The 19292-nt window shown below is 37.2% G+C and overlaps 2 protein-coding genes across 4 annotated transcripts in view; one reads left to right on the top strand and one right to left on the bottom strand.

The window, feature by feature from the left end:
* Positions 1 to 9596, top strand: part of Smc2 (structural maintenance of chromosomes 2) — a 56209-nt gene extending 46613 nt beyond the window's left edge. For all 3 annotated transcript variants that reach the window (XM_006238165.5, XM_063287920.1, NM_001108666.3), the window contains exons 23-25: positions 3919 to 4079; positions 6253 to 6400; positions 7854 to 9596. In XM_006238165.5, the coding sequence (XP_006238227.1) occupies positions 3919 to 4079; positions 6253 to 6400; positions 7854 to 8012 (468 nt within the window). In that variant the 3' untranslated portion in view covers positions 8013 to 9596. The remainder of the gene's footprint in view (positions 1 to 3918; positions 4080 to 6252; positions 6401 to 7853) is intronic.
* LOC134478972 (large ribosomal subunit protein eL29-like) overlaps positions 1 to 19292 on the bottom strand; it is a 520011-nt gene that overhangs the window by 162775 nt on the left and 337944 nt on the right. The gene's annotated exons all lie outside the window — the stretch shown is intronic.

The following is a 19292-nucleotide window of genomic DNA, read 5'->3' on the forward strand; positions in this document are numbered from 1 at the left end:
CCATTGTTTTTCTTGCCATTTCTAAAACATTTCTATATTCCAAATCTATATATCTCAAACTATAATGCCAAAATACAGGTTTGAGTATAGTTACAGTGTAATGATGATGATGATTTGCAAGTTCTGTAAATTGACACTTCAAAATAAATAGCGAGACTTTAGAAAATTATCTTTTTTATTGACATATAGTAACTGTACATGTTTAAAGTATGTGCAGTGACATTTTAGTATATGTAGTGTATAATAATGAGACACAGGCATTCAACATACTTCAAACTTCTAAGAACATCAAAATCCTGTTTTCAAACCATTTTAATTTATTCATTAATTGCAGTCAACAATGGTTATCCTGTGATACAAAGCAGAATTAAGTCCTCTCATCTAAAGGCACATCTGCACCTATTGGCCGCCTTCTTTCTAGTCCTTCCCTGGGCAGTCCTTACCAGGCTCCTCATGGCTCTTTTCCTCTAAAGCTTTACCCTTCATATCGGCAGTAGTTAACTTTTCTCATTGCTGTGACAAAAAAAGGGGTTCTTTTGGTTCACATTTTGGGGATATACTCCATCACAGCAGGGAAGGCTGGAGGCAGGAGTAGCGGGCCACTGATCACATTGTTCCCCAGTTAGTTTGCTCAGTCTTTAGTTCAGTCTGTACAATATCACTCATTCAGGATAGGCTTTCTTGTCTCTGTTAAAGCTCTCTACAAGTGACCTTAAAGATACGACCAGGGAGTTGCCTCTAAGTGACTGTAAATCTTGTCAGTTTGTCAGGCAAGACTACAACATAAAATAATATGCAATATTTGTATTTCTGTGCTGAATATTTCATTTAGCATAATCTTTAGCAGAATGTTACATCTTTTGCGGCTAGTTAATATTCTACACTGTATGTGTATCAGTTATATCACATTTTCATTATATACTTATTTATTAATAGGCCCCTATGTTGGTTTCATATTTGACTCTTTCTGCATTTTTGACGGCATCATAATTTTTTTCCTATCAACTATATTACTTGAGTGAGATGGTAGATCATTATAGTTTTGATTTATATTAGTGATGTTGATAATTTTTCCTTTCCTTTTTGGCTTTTGTATAACTGTTTTGAAGTAATTTCTATTCAGGTCATTTACCCATTTTTAAATCAGGTTTTGTTCCTAAGTTTAAGTTACATGTACATTTCATGTAGTAATGCTTTGTAAGTTTATAGATCTCCCATTGTTCAGATTGTTTTTCCTCATTGTTGACTGTTCTTAGTTTTAGTTTTTTAATGTCATATTCTAAATGTCTTTGTCTCTTCCCAGTTTTGATTTAAAGTCTATTAGAGCTGATCTAAGTGTGTCTCCGCTGCTCACTTTCCGTTTCTGCTTGCATGTTCCTATTCATTTTCAGTCCTTGTTTACATATTTTATGGGTAAACTTGAGCTTCTTCTAGGCATTGTACTATTGTATCTAGCTGTTGCCTTTATCACTCAGTCTGTATCTTAAAGAAATCTACCCTTTTACCTCAGAGGTGTTAGTGATGAAGATACACTATCTCATTGTGTTAAACAGTTCCATTTTCAGAGCTTCTTCATTTCTCTCTTCCTTTCTTGGTCATCTTTGTGGTTTGGTAATTTTCTGTGTTGGTAGAATTTTCTTCTTTTATTTAACGATCATCTGCGTCTGTTCTACTGTATTATAACTTTTGTTTCCTGCATCATATTCAGTGTGGAGTACCTAAAGCAGGACCATTTGGGTGCTGACAAGTCCTGCAGTCTGTTTTACCTCAGAAACGTTTCCTTTTTTCCTGATGGAAGGTTTGCTGGCTAGCTGTGTCTTAATTGATAGGAGTTTTTGTTTTGTTTTTATGAATTTGATTATCATTCCATATTAGCAAAATTGAAATAATTTCATGTATTTTATCTGAGTATACAATAAAATAAAAAAGTATTAAAGTAGCAAAAAAACCTATGGACTCTACACAGATTTGTGGAGACTAAATATCCAGCTACTGAATCATGAATGGGTCATTACTAGACTTAAAGGAACTTTTCAACCTAGAATTGAATGAGATAAACATGCCAAAATGTAAGGGACAGAATAAAAGCAGTGCTGTGATGGAAACTGACCTAACAGTGCAGCTCAGGGCCTTAGAGAAACGAGCAGCCAAAGGCTAAATCCGTGGATGGAATGTTAATGTTAGGGCAGAAATTAATGAATTAATAGGAAATATAACAGGGAGGAAGAGTTAATACCACAGATAACAGTGTAATTCAGAAATTCATCAGGGCCTATTTTAATAAAATATATTAAATTAGAAAATTAAAAGAAAGGAGCTTCTAGATTCATACTCATGACCTTACTTCTGTTGTGAAGAAACACTGTAACTGCAGCAGTTTATAAAAGGAAGTATTCTGTCAGGGGCTTACAGTTTTAGAAGGTTCATGACCATCATGGTAGGAGGAAGCACAGTGGCGCCCAGGCAGTCATGGCAGTAGCGAAGTAGCCGACAGTTTATATCCCGATGTGCAGGTAGGAAGCAGAGAGACTTGGCCTGGTATGGGCTTTTGACACCTGAAAGCCAACCTCCAGTAACATACTTCTCCTCTAACAAGGCCATACCCCTTTATCCCTTCCAAACAGTCAACTGAGGACCTAATGTATGAGCCCATGGGAACTATTCTCATTCTAACCACCATACCCACCGAATTAAACCAAGATGAGATGGAAACCCAAACATATAACAAGTAATAGAACTGAAGAAGTAATAAAGTCTTGCTTGACATTTGTTGACTGCGGTTTGCTCTTTCCTAATTCTCAAGATTCACCAATGTAACTTATGTCTGTGGAATATTCAGTATCTAAGTCATCATTCCTCTTCCATATTCAACAGTAACCTACTGTGTTAGAAGCTGTTAATATAAGCAAATATAGCTTTTTGGCTGAAATAATCTAAGTTCTCTAGTCCATATTTAGGAATAAGCTACATCTTTAAGTTATTTGTAGAATGTCTATCATTACTTACATAATACCTAGGATAATTTCATGACCTGATGGAATCATTGCCAAATCTCACCTAATCTTTAAAGAACTAATACCAGTTCTTCTTAAATTATTCTATAAAATCAAAAAGAATGGAATGCTGCCAAACCATCATTTCCAGTCCTGTGAAAGACTCACACACACACAAACACACGCACTCTCAAGAAAAGAGATAATCATAGTTCAACCTTTTCATATGCAGAAACTTGACTCATTTATAAAGCATATAAAATTAATACTGGGTTGTAGAAAAATACCCCCTAATGGTTCAGATTTAGTACAAATGAGACTCTATTTTGCAAAATGAATTTGCTCTTTCCTGATTGCCAAGGTTTTTGTAGTGCCACTGATGTTTACTGAATAATCAGCATGGGTCATCATTCTTTATTTTCTCAATTTTGAACACTAACTTAATGTGATAGAAGGTATTGGTACTCACATAGATATACTTCTTTTGGCTAAGATAAAATGTGTTCCTTAGTTATGTCCATATTCAGAAATACTGCTTGACCCTAGGAGATTTTTTTAATATATTTACTCGTGTATTTTGTGTGCTTGCCCCTGAATCTGAAGATTTCCCTAGAGAACATGGCTGTTAAATCCTGGAAGATACACATTTGACAAGGGGCAGTGCTAGTTTCTTTGTGGTTTGCTCACATTTGTCTTCTGGCTGTAAAAGTTATTGGCCATGTTCGTAAGACAGATGGCAAAATGCTGATCAGGTGTATGTGAATGTGCATTGATCACCCCGTTTGGCCTGCTGTAGCAATTCAGACAGGTCAAATGGCTTCCCCAAATTCTCTTCCCAACAATGCAGTGGATCTCTTGAGTTGCATGTAAATATCCTAACAATTGGAAAATATTCTGATGCTTTAATGTGATTTTTTTAATCTAGGTGAACAAAGACTTTGGCTCTATTTTTTCTACCCTTTTGCCTGGTGCCAATGCTATGCTTGCACCACCAGAAGGGCAGACAGTTTTAGATGGTCTGGAGTTCAAGGTTGCCTTAGGAAATACATGGAAAGAAAACCTAACTGAGCTTAGTGGTGGTCAGAGGTACGTAATCCCCTTACAATTTATAATTTCTCATGGTTATTTTATTATATTTCATAATTTTATTTACTTTGTAATTCTGTTTCAGTTTTGATTTGGTTGGCTGCCTTTGAAGAATTTCTGAAGCCCAATTATGGGGCTACAGATTTGGTTAAAATATTTGTTTAAATTGGCAAATGATAACCACTGTAGCTAAGAGTTGAATGTAGTTCAATGTGTGCAAACAAACAAAAACCCAGCCAGATAACTAAATAAAATCTAGGAGCAACAACTTGATAAATGTTTAAAATTGAGCAAGCTTTGTAGGGCCCTGACTACCTGAAAGGAAAAATGGAAATGTTAGCCCCGTGTTTACCCATGTTACTCCCTCCTGACAATTAGCAAGGGTTAACAACTAGAATTTAATAGCCTCACTACCTGAAAGACACATGGTCTGTAGTTTGAGGAAGCAGCAGAGAAGTTAACGTTAGTTCTGCGTGTTCCTAAACTGAACACTGTTTTAGACAAACCTTAGAAAACCGAACAGTCAGCCCTGACATCAATTTTATCACAAAAAGAACACTACCTCCTTAACGAAATAGACACTAAACATAGTGTTCAATATTTAATAAGAATTATAAGACACTATGTGGGATGGCTGACATCTGTATTATCAGGACTCCGAGGGCACAATTTTGAGTACATCTTGGTGTACAAGATGTGAGCTGAGTCTGGGCTACACAGCAAAACTGATTTTAAAATAATAATAATATTCATAAGTTTGCAAGAGAAAATTCTAAGTGTGGTGACCTAGAGAAGAATCATTCTTTCAAAGAAGCTGGCGTGGTGAGATTAGTAAGTGTGAAATTTAGATTAACATTTTTTCAGGAACTACAATGGAAAATGCTAACAAACAGATAAAACCCTTTAAAAATAATGAAGTGAAAATATAGAGATAAAACATAAGTGTAATATAAAGTTCCCAAGATTAATGAATTAGACAACATAAAATGAAGAAGAGGTAAGCTGTATACCAGTCATATCTAGTCAAGCTCAACTGAGGAGGGGGAAAATCCCTCAACATCAGTTTGCTGTCCTGTGGAAGCTGCCTGACACATAGGGAATTCGTGTTCTAAAATTAAAGGAAAACGGGACAGATCTACTTAAATGATGACATCAGGTCTCTCACATATGTTGAATTCTGTAAAGACAGTCATTTGAGCTAGTGGTAAGATTAGCTCATAGACACACAAGACTTACAAGATTACTGGAAACCCATGTATATGTTAGAAAACTTTCAGAGGCAGCCAGCAAAAAACAAACAAACAAACCCACATAGCATAGAGGTAAGAATGATTTGAGACTTTAGACTTCTTATCCCAAACTGCCAGCTAGAAGTTTTAGAGCATTTAGAAAGTGCTAAATGGGTCAACCTAGATTTCTGAGTCTAAGAGAAACATTTATATTGAAGCCAATAGACTTTATCCAACAGAAGCCAAAAGACATTCATAATTTAGAAAATTATAAAAAAAATTGATACCTGTGGGGTTTTTATGAAGTTGTTTGTAATCTTTTGAGTAGAAATATAATCTAATTTATCTGTATATGCATATATAGCACAGACATATATGGTGTATATATTATATGTATGGGTACATGTATAATAACATTTTTTAAAGGGGTAACTAAGTTGATATTGTTTCCTTAATAAATCTATAGCCAGTCTCTCACCTGACACCTAGGCTCTAAATAAGCAATTGAGGTAGGGATAAATGTCACTTGTTATAAAGTAATATGATCTGGAGCTGTCAGGAGAGCTAACTCCTAGTTATCGCTGGCTGCTTTTCTAGAAGACATAGATTTAATTGCCAGTACCCACATGATGACTCACAACCTTCTATAACTCCAGTTGCAGGCGTGGCGTGTGAGGGCAGTAGGCAGGTATGTAGTGCACAAACACATGCAGGCATATTAATAAAAGAGTAATTTTTAAGTAGTAACTTGATCTTTAGTATAAATGCCACATGTAATAAGAGTATTAAAGTTGTCTCAGGAAAGTAATAACCTTGTAAAGAGAAGTTTAGAATCTAGGATGAATCTACTACTTACAATGCCAAGGACATCGCAGATTTGCTTTAGTGTTTTGGTCCAGTGTCTTATAAGTGCTTATGGCTTACGTCCTCCGCCATTTTCTCAGGTCTCTGGTGGCTCTCTCACTAATATTGTCCATGCTCCTCTTCAAACCTGCTCCAATTTATATCTTGGACGAGGTGGATGCGGCCTTAGATCTTTCTCATACCCAGAACATCGGACAGATGCTGCGAACTCACTTCACACATTCTCAAGTAAGGACCACTCCAAAAGCTCTCAGTAGAAGGAAACAGTTTCTTTTGGTTTGTTTTATGAACTAAGACTTTATTAGTAATCGTCATTAAGTTAGATATTCGCGATTGCGGCTATAGCTCAGTACTGTGCAAATTATCAAGTGGGGATCAGTCCCCCTTGAAGGAAAGAACCCGACGTCATCATCAACACTGTTGGTTTTAGCGTGATGAAGAGTACAACTTAATTGTCTTCTTTAGCTGTTTGCTACAAGAGTGCCACTCAAGGGGCTGGTTAAGGGCACTGACTGCTCTTCCAGAGGTCCTGAGTTCAATTCCCAGCAACCACATGGTGGCTCAGAACCATCTGTAATGGGATCTGATGCCCTCTTCTGGTGTGTCTGAAGACAGCTACAGTGTACTCAGATACATAAAATATATAAATAAATCTTAAAAAAAAAAAAAAGAATGCCACTCAAATACAACTGCTTCAAGAATGTACTTAAGACATCAAAAAATGTGGCATAAAATGGGGGTTAACTTGGCTAAACATCGAGAAAATCCCTTAAAGCTAAAAAGAGAGGTTTTTTTTGTTGTTGTTTGGTTGTTTTGTTTTGTTTTTATTGCTACAAGAGCCATACTTCCAATGTGACTGAATAAGACACTGTGTTACACAGTTGTGGGGTCTCTGCTCAGTCCTGTCACTCTGGAATAATTAATGTCTCATGGCAGCTCCTGTGGGGCCTTTCCTCGTTACATGAAGGTGAGGTCTGCATGGGAAGAGAACTGTACAAACCTGCAATCCACTTTCGTATTATTAAATTTATCACAGAAAATTATTTCACTAAGGATTAGAGCCAGCAATAAAATAGGGAATGCCAACCACGAAAGTCAGCTCTGGGAAGTAATAGCCCTAAGGAATGAAACACTGAGGCTGACGGTACAGAACTTCTAAGATAAAAGAACATCACTATTCATGGGGGACAGAGTGCCACAGCTGTCTTCAGCTGTTACTTGAGAATGGGCTTGTTTAAGGAAGAGAGCACAGTGATCTCCAGATAATTTTTTTTTATTAAAATACAGTTACATCATTTTCTCTTTTTTCTTAATTCTCCTCTCTTTAACCCCCAACCTTGTTCTCTAAAATTCATGGCCTCTTTAGTTAGACATACACCAAAAACATATCTATTTCTAAGTATATAAATATAATTTTCTTGGTCCATATAATGTTACTTGTATGTGAAGGCTCTATTAGAAGAGGGGAGCATTGTCAGTCCAGATGGGAAAGTTTACATTTACACAGACAGCCCACCAGAGTTTACCATTTACCTTGCTGTTTTCCCTGTGCCCACTACCATCCCATGGTCTGATTCCAGTTTTTTGCTTTTGTGTTCCATTCAATTCTTAAATCGTCTTTAGAGAGTGAATATTCTTTAAGAATATTTTCTGTAATGCTTTCTCTTTCTTTTTCCTTAAGTTCATTGTGGTATCCCTCAAAGAAGGTATGTTCAACAATGCAAACGTTCTCTTCAAAACCAAGTTTGTGGATGGTGTTTCTACAGTAGCCAGATTTACACAGAGTCAAAATGGGAGGATTCCAAAGGAGGCAAAGGCCAAGGGCAAAGGACCCAGCTGAGTGCATGCCAGAAGTTCAGAGTGCGGGCGTCTCACCTTGACCTTTTACACATGAACGTTTTCAAGGATTTGGGATCTAAAGTTGTTTATATAATAATGTTAACATTATTTCCATAAGTAATTTTTGTAGCACCGGTAAAAGAGCAGATTCCTCTTTTTTTACCTAGTGTGATTATGGTCCAATTATTGTAGTTGTGATTGCATATTTTTCTTACAAAAATCTTTTTTATGTATTAAAGAACCTGAGGTACATCGAGTTGGTAAATTCTGTATGCAAATGCCAAAATACAAAGAAACAGATGAAGTTATAGGATAAATATAGCTGATAGTCAGCTTTTAACTAGTTTAATTTCTAAGGACAGTATTAATGAGTCTTCTTTTGCTTATAAAATCATTCGAATACAGAGTATTTATAAAGAAAGTCACTGGGCCAACAAAGGGGGAACATAGCAATTATGCATACACAAAGCTATTTGAGGTCGGTCCTTGTAGGGATGCAATGCCAGATCCTTGGATGGGAAATGGACCTGGAAACAATTTTTCACTGTAATGATGTTGGACTATCATGTTTATGCATGTTTAATAATTGATCTCACAAGCTTGAAATTTGCATGTTTTTTATCTTTGAGTATTTTAGTAGAAACCTGGGAAGAAATGTGTTACATAGTATTATACCTAGATTGCTCTATCTGAAGTCCTGTAATATTTTTTAAGATTTTTATCAGACTCTCATAGTCTAATCAATAATTTTTTGGACCTAGCAGATTAAATGAAAAGTATATTTTATAAGAGTCTGATAAACCTAAATAAGTCTGCCTTTTCTACCAAGAAAGTCTCCAAAGCTTGATGATTGCTGAAATTCTTGGTGCCTTCGGCTTGTCCAGGTTGAAAGTAAACTCCTTTAGAAAGCAGGAGGGGGCCAGTACACACCCTGAGAGCCTGCAGCTCGTACTGTCTCTACAGACATTTCCACGTCAGCACAGTCATGCTCGTAGTTTTCAGAGCTCTAATGTGACCTGATCTGATTTAATGATTGTGGCCCTATTTCTTCCTGATACTTAGCCTTCAGTGTTTTGCTGTTCTACTTTCTTTGATGCACCATACAGGCCCTGAGTTGGACATTTCTCAAACTTCATTTGCCATATATATCTGTGATGTTACATAGACCTTAAGTAATTTGTACCCTTGGACATTTTGGAAATTATTTCATCTGGAGGGAAGAGACAGTAAGCTGTAATATTCACTGAGCGATAGTAAAGATCACAGATAATGAACCTACACAATGTTTTGTTTTCCAAGGTCTTATAAACTGTTGGTCAAAACAGTTGTGTTTATTACACTGTCACTGATACAGTATTCTAATTTGATCACAATCTAATCAATGCCAGCTGCTAATATTTTGTATTAGGCAGTTATAAAACAGCATTGAATTCCTGTCTTAACAAACTACTTTGTTTGATTTCCTTTGTGTATAAATTATTTCCTTGTATGCATTTCTGTTTTGTGTTCTTTTGTTTTTGTATTATATATAGTTTCACTCTTGAAATTTTTGTGCATATATTAAATTTCTTTGAGGCATATTAAATGTTTGCAATACTGGCTTATTTCTATACAGAAATTGTTATATATGTCTATATATTATTATATTATGTTATACATAATTGTTATATTATGTCTATATAGAAGTTGTTAAATACTAACATTTCGTATATTCATAAGAAGGTGATTAACAGGGTTGGGGATTTAGCTCAGTGGTGGAGCGCTTGCCTAGCAAGCGCAAGGCCCTGGGTTCGGTCCTCAGCTCCGAAAAAAAAAAAAAAAGAAGGTGGATTAACTAACATTAATAACTTAAGCCAAACACTTCTTGCTTATGTGTGTATTTTCTTATTTAGTCCTCACATAACTCAGTAAGGTAAACTTTACTAGAATTCTGTTACTGAGGAAACTGAACAGAGGTTATGTAAATCGCACACAGAAATAGCACTTAGTGGTATCAGATTTGGGGGATACCTCTTTTATTTTCCTAATACCGTATATCCGTGGACTTTTCCACTGTGCCCCAGTTCCCAAATATCCATTCAGAGGCTTAATAAATGCCTAAGCCATGAGCTAAGCTCATTCCCTAACTAACTCAACTTATTATCCCATTTATTCTAACCTGGGTTCAGCTACCTGACTGATTTCCTCTCCTCCACTGTCCTTCAAAAACTCCAGTCTCTCCCTGCTGAAGCGGTGCCTTCTAATCCTGCCTTACCTTGGCTATTAGATTTTATTGACAGGTGATCCTTCCACACAGTGCACAGGTGTTTATCCCTACAATACTGTGTTGAAACCCGGGAAAGGCAACTTATACAAGAAAATATCTGAGGCAAGTGGTTCCAGAGAATGTAGAGTTCATGACTGTCATTGCTGAGAACATGACTGCAAGTGGGCAGACATGACATTGGAGTAGAAGCTATGAGCTCACATTTGGATGAGCAGCAACTTTGCCAATTTTTAAATAGACTATTAGAAGGCTACTATGTTTTATACTTTATATCACCAAGGAGGAAACAGTGCCTCCTGGGTCTGCTCTGATTCTGACAGGCAGCAGATTGAACAATTGGGAATACTATTTAACCTTTCTACCAAGTGACAGTTTTAAGGACACAACAAGAAAAGGCGCAGTAAAAAGTAAAGCAGCTTTAACACAGGACAAGGTAGTACTCACAATGCAGATCCCTAAGGCAAGACATGCAGTCTATAGCAGCCACTTCACTACCTTCTGAAGAACACTGGTGTGTGCATAACCAGACCCTTGTAGAGTAGGAGCCTCTAACCATGAGCTATAAAATGATCACATAACCCTAAAATCCATGGTTAGCTCTGTTTTGCCAGATCCACCAACACACTTGGGAGCAACAGTACATTTTAAGATGAAGTTGGTGCATTAAATATAAATCCCTTCATTGAACCCAAGATTCCCAGATAATCCACCATTGCCATTGCTGACATGAACCCATGATTTGAGCGGACAAGAGGAGAAAGCATGAGTCACAGATGACAACACTGCTGTGGATTAAGTTTAAAGCAAAAGTACCATAGGTCTGAACACCCTGAAAGATGGTGGCAAGTGAGAAGTCCAATGGGTAGATTTAAATGTTGCAGTTGGCCTTGTACTTTGTGTGGAAACCAGACCAAACATTAAAAATATATGAAGACTCATAGGCAATGGTGAATGGCTTGTCTGGTTATGGAGACTAGAAGAGAAGTAGTGACCAAATGAATACAATCAATCCTCAGACAAAGGTATGCAGAATGAAGTATGTGGGAAGATAGAGGAATGGTGACACTCTTGAAAAGAATTCTACCACTGGAGAATCTCTACCAGGGAAGAGGCACCAAATAGCTAAATGGTCAGTGAGGTGAGCAACCGTCAGCGAGGTTGTGCTTCCTGCCTTCCAAGCATGGGTATAGAGGTGCAGAGTGTATGTTACAGTTCATTGTGCTGCTGACAGCTGGCTAGAATGGAGATAGTGGCTCAGCTTGTGGAAGGGGCCTTGGATTGGAAACCAGCTAATGTGGCTGGTGTTTGTTGGTATTCTACAGAGTTTATTCAGTAAAGTTTGCTATGACCTTTTGGAAACTTTGCAGATTGTACATAAATTTGATTGGGATAGTAGTAGGTTTGGTTAAAGGATTACTGCTTGCCACCGTTGTTGGAAGTACCATTGGTTAGGAGTCTTCAACTGCCTTCTGTTTCAGGTTTTGTTTTAGCTCCCAAGAATTTCTTTGCCCCGATGTATCTCGGCATGGTAGGGAGAATCTGCATCTAACAAGTGATAGATAAAAATGGACCCAAGAAACAAGACCATTTTAATGCCTGACTAGACTTCAAAACTAATCAGAAGAGATGAGGGACAGACACTGTATACTAATAATAAATAAACAAACAAACAAACAAACACAATCTACCAAGAGGATATTGCAGTTCTTAACATCTATGCACCAAGCACAAGGGCACCCACATTCATAAATGAAACTACTACAGCTTAAATCACATAGAGACCTTCACAGAGTACTGAAGTCCCCTACTTTCACTAATAGACAGGTCATCGAGACAAAAACAAAATAAATGCTGGAGTTAAATTGTGTCACAAACCAAATGGACCTAACATATTACAGAGCATTTCACCTAAACAGAAAAGAGTATGCCTTTCTCACCACCTCACAGAACTTTTTCAAAATTAACCACATACTCAGACACAAAGCAAATCTCAACAGATAGGAGAAAATTGAAATGACACCCTACATCCTGTCTGACCACCAAAGATTAAAGCTGGATATCAGCAACAACAGAAGCTTACAAACTCATGAAAACTGAACACCTCTCTGCTGAATGAAAAATGGATCAAAACAGAAATTAAGAAATTTAAAACTTTAGAGTAAAATGAAAACACAAAAGAACAAAGTATAGGGCACAAGGCAATTTGAAAAGGAAAGTTCATAATGTTAGTGTCTACATAAAAAACTTTAGAGACCTTATAATAGTAAAACACCTAACAGAGAACTCTACAACAAAAAGAACAACACACACACACACACACACACACACACACACACACACACACGAGTAGATGTCAAGAAAATAAACTCAGGGATAAAATCAGTAAAATAGAAACAAACACAATGTTACAGAGTTAGTTCTTTGATAATAGGATTTACAAACCCTTAGCCAAATTAACTAAAGGCAGAAAGAAAATATCCAGATTAACAAAATTAGAGATGGGGTAGGGGGAGGACATACTGAGATACTGCAGAAATACAGAGAATCATAAAGACGAACTTTAAAAACCAGTACTCCACAAAATTGGAAAATCTAAATGAAATCAATAATTATCTTAATGCATACCACTTACCAAAGGTAAGTCAAGATCAGATAAGCTATAATCTCTAGTAAAATAGAAGCTGTAATTAAAAGTCTCCCAACCAACAAAAGCAAAGGGCCAGATGGTTTAGCACAGATGTTCAAAGCAGAATAAATGCCAGTATACCTCAGATTATTTCACAAAACAGAAAGAAGGAGCATTGCCTAATTCTTTTACAAAGCCGGTTACTCTGACAGCAAAACGATAGCCCCAACAAGACCAATTGCCCTCAGGAACAGACATAATAATGCTCAATAAAATACCTGCAAACTGAATAAAAGAACACATCAAAAAGGCTATTCACCATGATCAATTAGGCTTTATTCCAAAGACCCAGGGGAAGAGTCAACGTATGTAAATTGATTAACATGTGAACCATATGATGGAATTAAAAGACAAAAAACTGCACCATTTCATTAGATGAAGAAAAGGCTATTGAAAAAAATTCAAGCAACTGCCCTTCATGATTAGAGTTCTGGAGAGATAAGGGATACAGGGACATACAAAATAACAAAGACAGTTTACAGCAACCCTTTGGCCAACACCGATTTAAATGGAGAGACTCAAAGCCATTCCACTAGAATTAAGAAGGAGACAGGTTGTCCATTTTATCCTATCCATTAGAGTACTTGAAGTCTTACCTAGAACAATAAGAAAACTGAAGGAAATGATCCTAAAATTTCTACTAGGAAACTCCTACAATTGGTAAATACTTTCAGCAATGTAACAGGATACAAAATTAATACAAAAATCAGCCTTCCTATATATAAAGAATGAACAGACAGAAGGAAAACAGAATTTCTGACAGTAGCTCCAAAACTCATTAAGTATTATAGGGTAACTCTAACCAAGCAAGTGAAAGACTTGGATAATAAAACCCTTCAGATGTTGAAGGAAAAAAAAAAATGGTAACAAGATGGAAAGGTCTACCATTCTCATGGAATGGTAAGATTGATATAATAATAACAACAACAAAAAAATAACAAAAGCAGTCTACAGATTCAATGCAATCCCTATAAAAATTCCAACACAATTTTTACAGATATTGAAAGACAATTCTTAACTTTATATGAAAATATAAAAAATTTGGGATACAGCAACCATGAATGGTAGAGCACCAGGCCCAATTTCAAGTAGTACTGTGAAGCTAGAGTAATAACACAAAAGTAGACATGTTGATGACATCGAGTCAGACCTAGATATGAATCAGCACACCCGCTTTTCTATAAAGAGTCAGAGATACGCACTGGAAATAAGAAAGCATCAAAAACCAGTCCTCGGTCAAGTGGCTGCATGCAAAAGAATCCAAATTTATAGATTCAGTCCAAACTAGATCCATCCCATCACTGCACAAAACTCACGTCCAAATGGATCAAATACCTCAATATAATGTCAGCTACATTGAATCTCATAGACGAGAAAGTGGAGACTAGTATGGGACTTACTGGCATAGAAAGGACAGAGCAACATTAGCACAGACAATAAGAAAAAAACAATAAATAGGAAGCTTATGAAACCGAGAAACTTCTGTATGGCAAAGGACACCACCAACCAGATACAGTGACTCTATTAGAAGAGAAAATGGAAAAGAACCTTGAATACAGCGGCATAAAGGAGTATTTCCTGAACAGAACACCAATGGCTTATGCCCTAAGATCAACGATCGACAAACAGGACCTCATAAAATTGAAAAGCTTCTGTAAGGCAAGGGATACTGTCAATAGAACAAAGTGACAAGCCACAGTTTGGGAAAAGATCTTTACCAACCCTACATCCAAGAGAGGGCTCATATCCAATATATACAAATAACTCAAGAAGTTACACTCCAGAGAATCAAATAACCCTATTAAGAATGGAGTACAGAACTAAACAGAATTCTCAACTGAGGAATCTTACATAGATGAGAAGCACCTAAAGAAATCCTCAACATCCTTAGTCAACAGGGAAATGCAAAGCAAAACATCCCTGAGATTCCACCTCACACAAGCTCAGAATGGCTAAGATAAAAAACTCAGGTGACAACAGATGCTGGTGAGGATGTGGAGAAAGAGGAACCCTCCTCCATCTTTTGTGGGATTGCAAGCTGGTACAATCACTCTGGAAATCAGTTTGGCGGTTCCTCAGAAAATTGGACATAGTACTACCTGAGGACCCAGCTATACCTCTCTTGGGCATATAACCCAAAAGATTCTCCAACATATAACAAAGACACGTTCTGCACTATGTTCATAGCAGCCTTGTTTATAATAGTCAGAAGCTGGAAAGAACCTAGATGTCTTTCAGCAGAGGAATGGATACAGAAAATGCAGTATGTTTACACAATGGAGTACTACTCAGCCATTAAAAACAATGACTTCATGAAATTCTAAGGCAAATGGATAAAATTAGAAAATATCCTGAGTGAGGTATCCTATCCCAAAAGAACACACATGATACGCACTCATTGATAAGTGGATATTAGCCCAGAAGCTCAGAATACACAATATACAATTCACAAACCATGTGAAGCTCAAAAAGAAGGAAGACCAAAGTGTGAATGCCTCAGTCCTATTTAGAAAGGGGAACAAAATAATCACAGGAGGTTGAGGGTGGGCGGGACTAGGGAGAAAGCGAGGAAGGGGAGGAGAAAAAGGGGGAGCAGTATCAGGTGTGGAAGGAGATGGGGGAGATGTACAGAGGATCAGGAAATTGAACAGAGGTATGTAGCAATGGGGGATGGGGAACTTGGGGTACCCAACAGAAAGTCCCAGATGCCAGGAAAGCAAGAGGCTTCCCAGACCCAATGGGGGTGACATTAGCTGAAATATCCAACAAAGGGAAGAGAGAACTTGTAGAGACCATATCCAGAGGTTAGGAAAGGCCCCCAGTTGCAGGCTGGGGCCACCCACCCTTCTCAAAATTTTAACCCAGAATTGCTCCTGTCTAAAGGAAATTCAGGGCCAAAGAGTGGAGCAGAGACTGAAGGAAAGACCATTCAGAGACTACCCCACATGGGAATCCATCCCATAGGCAGCCACCAAACTATTGCTGATGCCAAGAAGTGATTGCTGACAGGAGCCTGATGGGGATGTCTGCTAAGATACTCTGCCAGAGTCTTACCAATACAGACGAGGATGCTTGCAGCCTGACCAGGGAGACCCCAATGGTTAGGGGAAGGACTAAAGGAGCTGAAGGGATTTGCAATCCCATAGGAAGAACAATATCATCAACCAACCAGACCCCCTAGAGCTCTCAGGGAATACACTACCAACCAAAGAGTACACATGGAGGGACCCATGGCTCCAGCTGCATATGTAGCAGAGGATTGCCTTGTCTGACATCAAAGGAGGGGAAGCCCTTGGTTCTGTGAAGGTTTTATCCCCAATGCTTGGGCAGTGGGGCAGGAGTGGATGTGTGGGTGGGGGAACACCCTTTTGGAGGCGGGGAAGGGAGTTGTGATAGGGGTTTTCAAAGAGGAAACCAGAGAGGGGGATAACATTTGAAATGTAAATAAAGAAAATAACCAATGAATAAAAGTGACAGGCCACAAAGGGAATGAGCAAAGTCTGGTCTTCCTAATACACTCTCCAGTACTGGAATTTTCTAGCTCAAAAGCAACTCTAAAGAGTAGACTGGAGCTCTCTTTAGTACTTCATGAAATTTGATTTTTCCTGTAGTATTCAGTCCTCTTTCTTTTCAACTCTTCCACAGAGATCATTCCTGAGGAAACTCTTCAATAGATGACTGGCAATCCAAACTCATTGCTTGCGTTGGCTCCTGAAGAAATTAGTTTATACTCCATTTAATTATTTGTGTTTCATATATATTAGTCTGTTGACTTCGTTTGAAATTGCCCATCGAGTTATAGTTACATTGTAGTCATCTTGTTCTCCAGTGTAGACAAACATTTAGGACTGAAAGAAATATCGGTGGCTATCTGCCCAGTTCTCTTCTGATGTGCTGAGGTGGTTTTTCTCTATGGTATTCTGCCCCTCAACCTGTGTTTGAAGTTTTCAGAGGTACCTAGTTTAGTCAGTCAAGTACAACCCTCATACTTACTGCCTTTTCTGATGCTGCTCTGAAACCTGCCTGATGTGTCTCCTATACATTTACCTTTGTTTATTAATTAATTTCCATATGACAGGTTCAAAAAATAAAAGCGTGTGTCACATCTTCCACTGAGTCTTCATGACACTGAGTAAATCCAGTTTCCTCAACCATTACTCTCAGGACTCAACATTTTTTTTTTATTTTTTATTTTTTTTAGGATCCAACATTTTAAACATCTTATTCCACCTCCTCTGTGAACTTTCTAGAATACTTTAGCACAGGGACACATATTGATTATTTAGATATTCTGGTATTGACTTTCTTGAAAAAGTCTAATTTTAAAACAAAAAATACATAAAGTAATTAGAAAGATAATACCTTGAGTTATCTAGTCCTCTGTAAGACTACATAGTTTCCCAGTCTTTCTTCAACATAATGACTTGCCCATAAGTCAAGCAGGGAATGCTAGTCTCCTTGTAGGACTTGAATGACTTAATGGTATTGCTACTTTCTGCAATGATTTGACCAATCCAGGGCATTTTCACTTTTCTTTCCTTTACTTAAAAGTTAATGGTTCCTATTCTGACTGGCATCACTAATGAGAGTGTGGGGTTTGGTATTCCGCACTCTGCTTCAAGGACAGCAAAAGGGTGAACAAGCTGCCAGTTTGACTGGCATTTCAGGCAGATGACTGAATCAATGCATCTCTTGCACATGGCTCATTGAAAATTATAATTGTGCATTTAAAAATGTATACAAGCCACATTCTATATTGAGAGCATGTGTTTTGTGGATCAAGTTACACATGACAGGAAACAAACATCCTTACCCTGCTCAGAAAATGAGGCCTCTACAATAAAGCTCATAATTTTTCTTGAGAATGAAAAGTGTTCACTTTAGAGAGAAATTTTAATTATTAAAGTCTGTATTTAACTAAGGCCCATAGAGGACTGTGGACTGTGATCCACACACTCTTTGATATCTTAACTGGCAGTTTGGTTTGGAAAATGGAATGATATGAGACTTATGTCATTAAGAAGGAAATCTCATTAATTCCCAGTTCCTAATTTACTTTAGAAATCATTAATGTTGAAAAGATTAGTTGGGAGGAAGATTGATGAGTTTAGTTTTCGCAGGGAACAGCAAGGTTGTAAAGAGAAGTCAAGTGTGATTTATCATTTTTATATTGTTTGTACTTTGTGTCTTAATGAACAAGTTGACATTTGATGCACTCAATTTTTATTATTTTATAGCTCACTAAGAGAATAAACTTTGGTAGAGTTTCCATCTTTGCTGAGATTTAATGGCATAATTTGTGTGAGCAAAGACATGAATCTTAGAAATCTAAATCCTAAGTCTGCCCTATTGCCTACGTGTTTAGATTTATATTATTATTATTATTATTATTATTATTATTATTAGCCAAATTACACTTATCTGTAAATTGAGAACAGTGATAGTAGTCACTTACTTCACTTGCTCGTATTAAATGAGATAGTATACCCACTCATGGTAAGTGTTCTCAGGTGGTAGCTGCTCATTATAATTTCAATGGAGTCTAAGTTAAAAATGGTGCAATTAATGTTCTTTGAATATCAGAGTGAAATAACTAACTTGAGTTCATGAATTCCCAGAAAGTAGTGCCAAATGTATCTAAGTATATTAATTTTCAATTTCATGTCCTCCTACCACTTACCTCAAAACACAATAGAGTGTCTGGTGAGGAGAGGATTTTGAAGAGAAGATTTTGATAATTCTGTTAGCGAAATATGCAATATATTTTTCTTTTCAGCCTCAGAGAGGAAACCTGTAAGCGGTATATACTATTATTTTTTGACGTGAGGTAATAACCACAGGGATAAAATGAATGTTGTGCCAAATATGTTCAAGATTCAGTATTATCTCCCACCCCTGTCTTTTTCTGTATTATGACTGTCATTTTTTAATACAGCTTTATGTATATGTGTTACACATACTATGCAATTTAATCCTCACACTGACTTACACTGTTATTTTGTCTAATCTATTATTATTTGGCCTAGTTTAATTTGGCTAATCTAAATCAAGGGGTAGAAAATCGAGGGAATTTTTCATAGACCACTATTCTGGTGAATAGTCAGTCACACTATACCTTGGATTCATTTCTGCTCAGCCACGACCCATAGAAGGAAGGAGTATTCCATTCCAGGTTGCTTTGTTTACGTTTAGACCTGACAGAGCTGGAAAAATGTCATTCCTGGGTAACACCACAGAGGTCACAATGAGGAGTGGTATGAGCTGTTATATGTGTGCCCACAGAGAGCACACCACCTCCAGGATTTCACAGATTCCCTTGATTTGTTCTC

This window comes from Rattus norvegicus, chromosome 5 (assembly GCF_036323735.1).
Source record: "Rattus norvegicus strain BN/NHsdMcwi chromosome 5, GRCr8, whole genome shotgun sequence".
Lineage (NCBI taxonomy): Eukaryota > Metazoa > Chordata > Mammalia > Rodentia > Muridae > Rattus > Rattus norvegicus.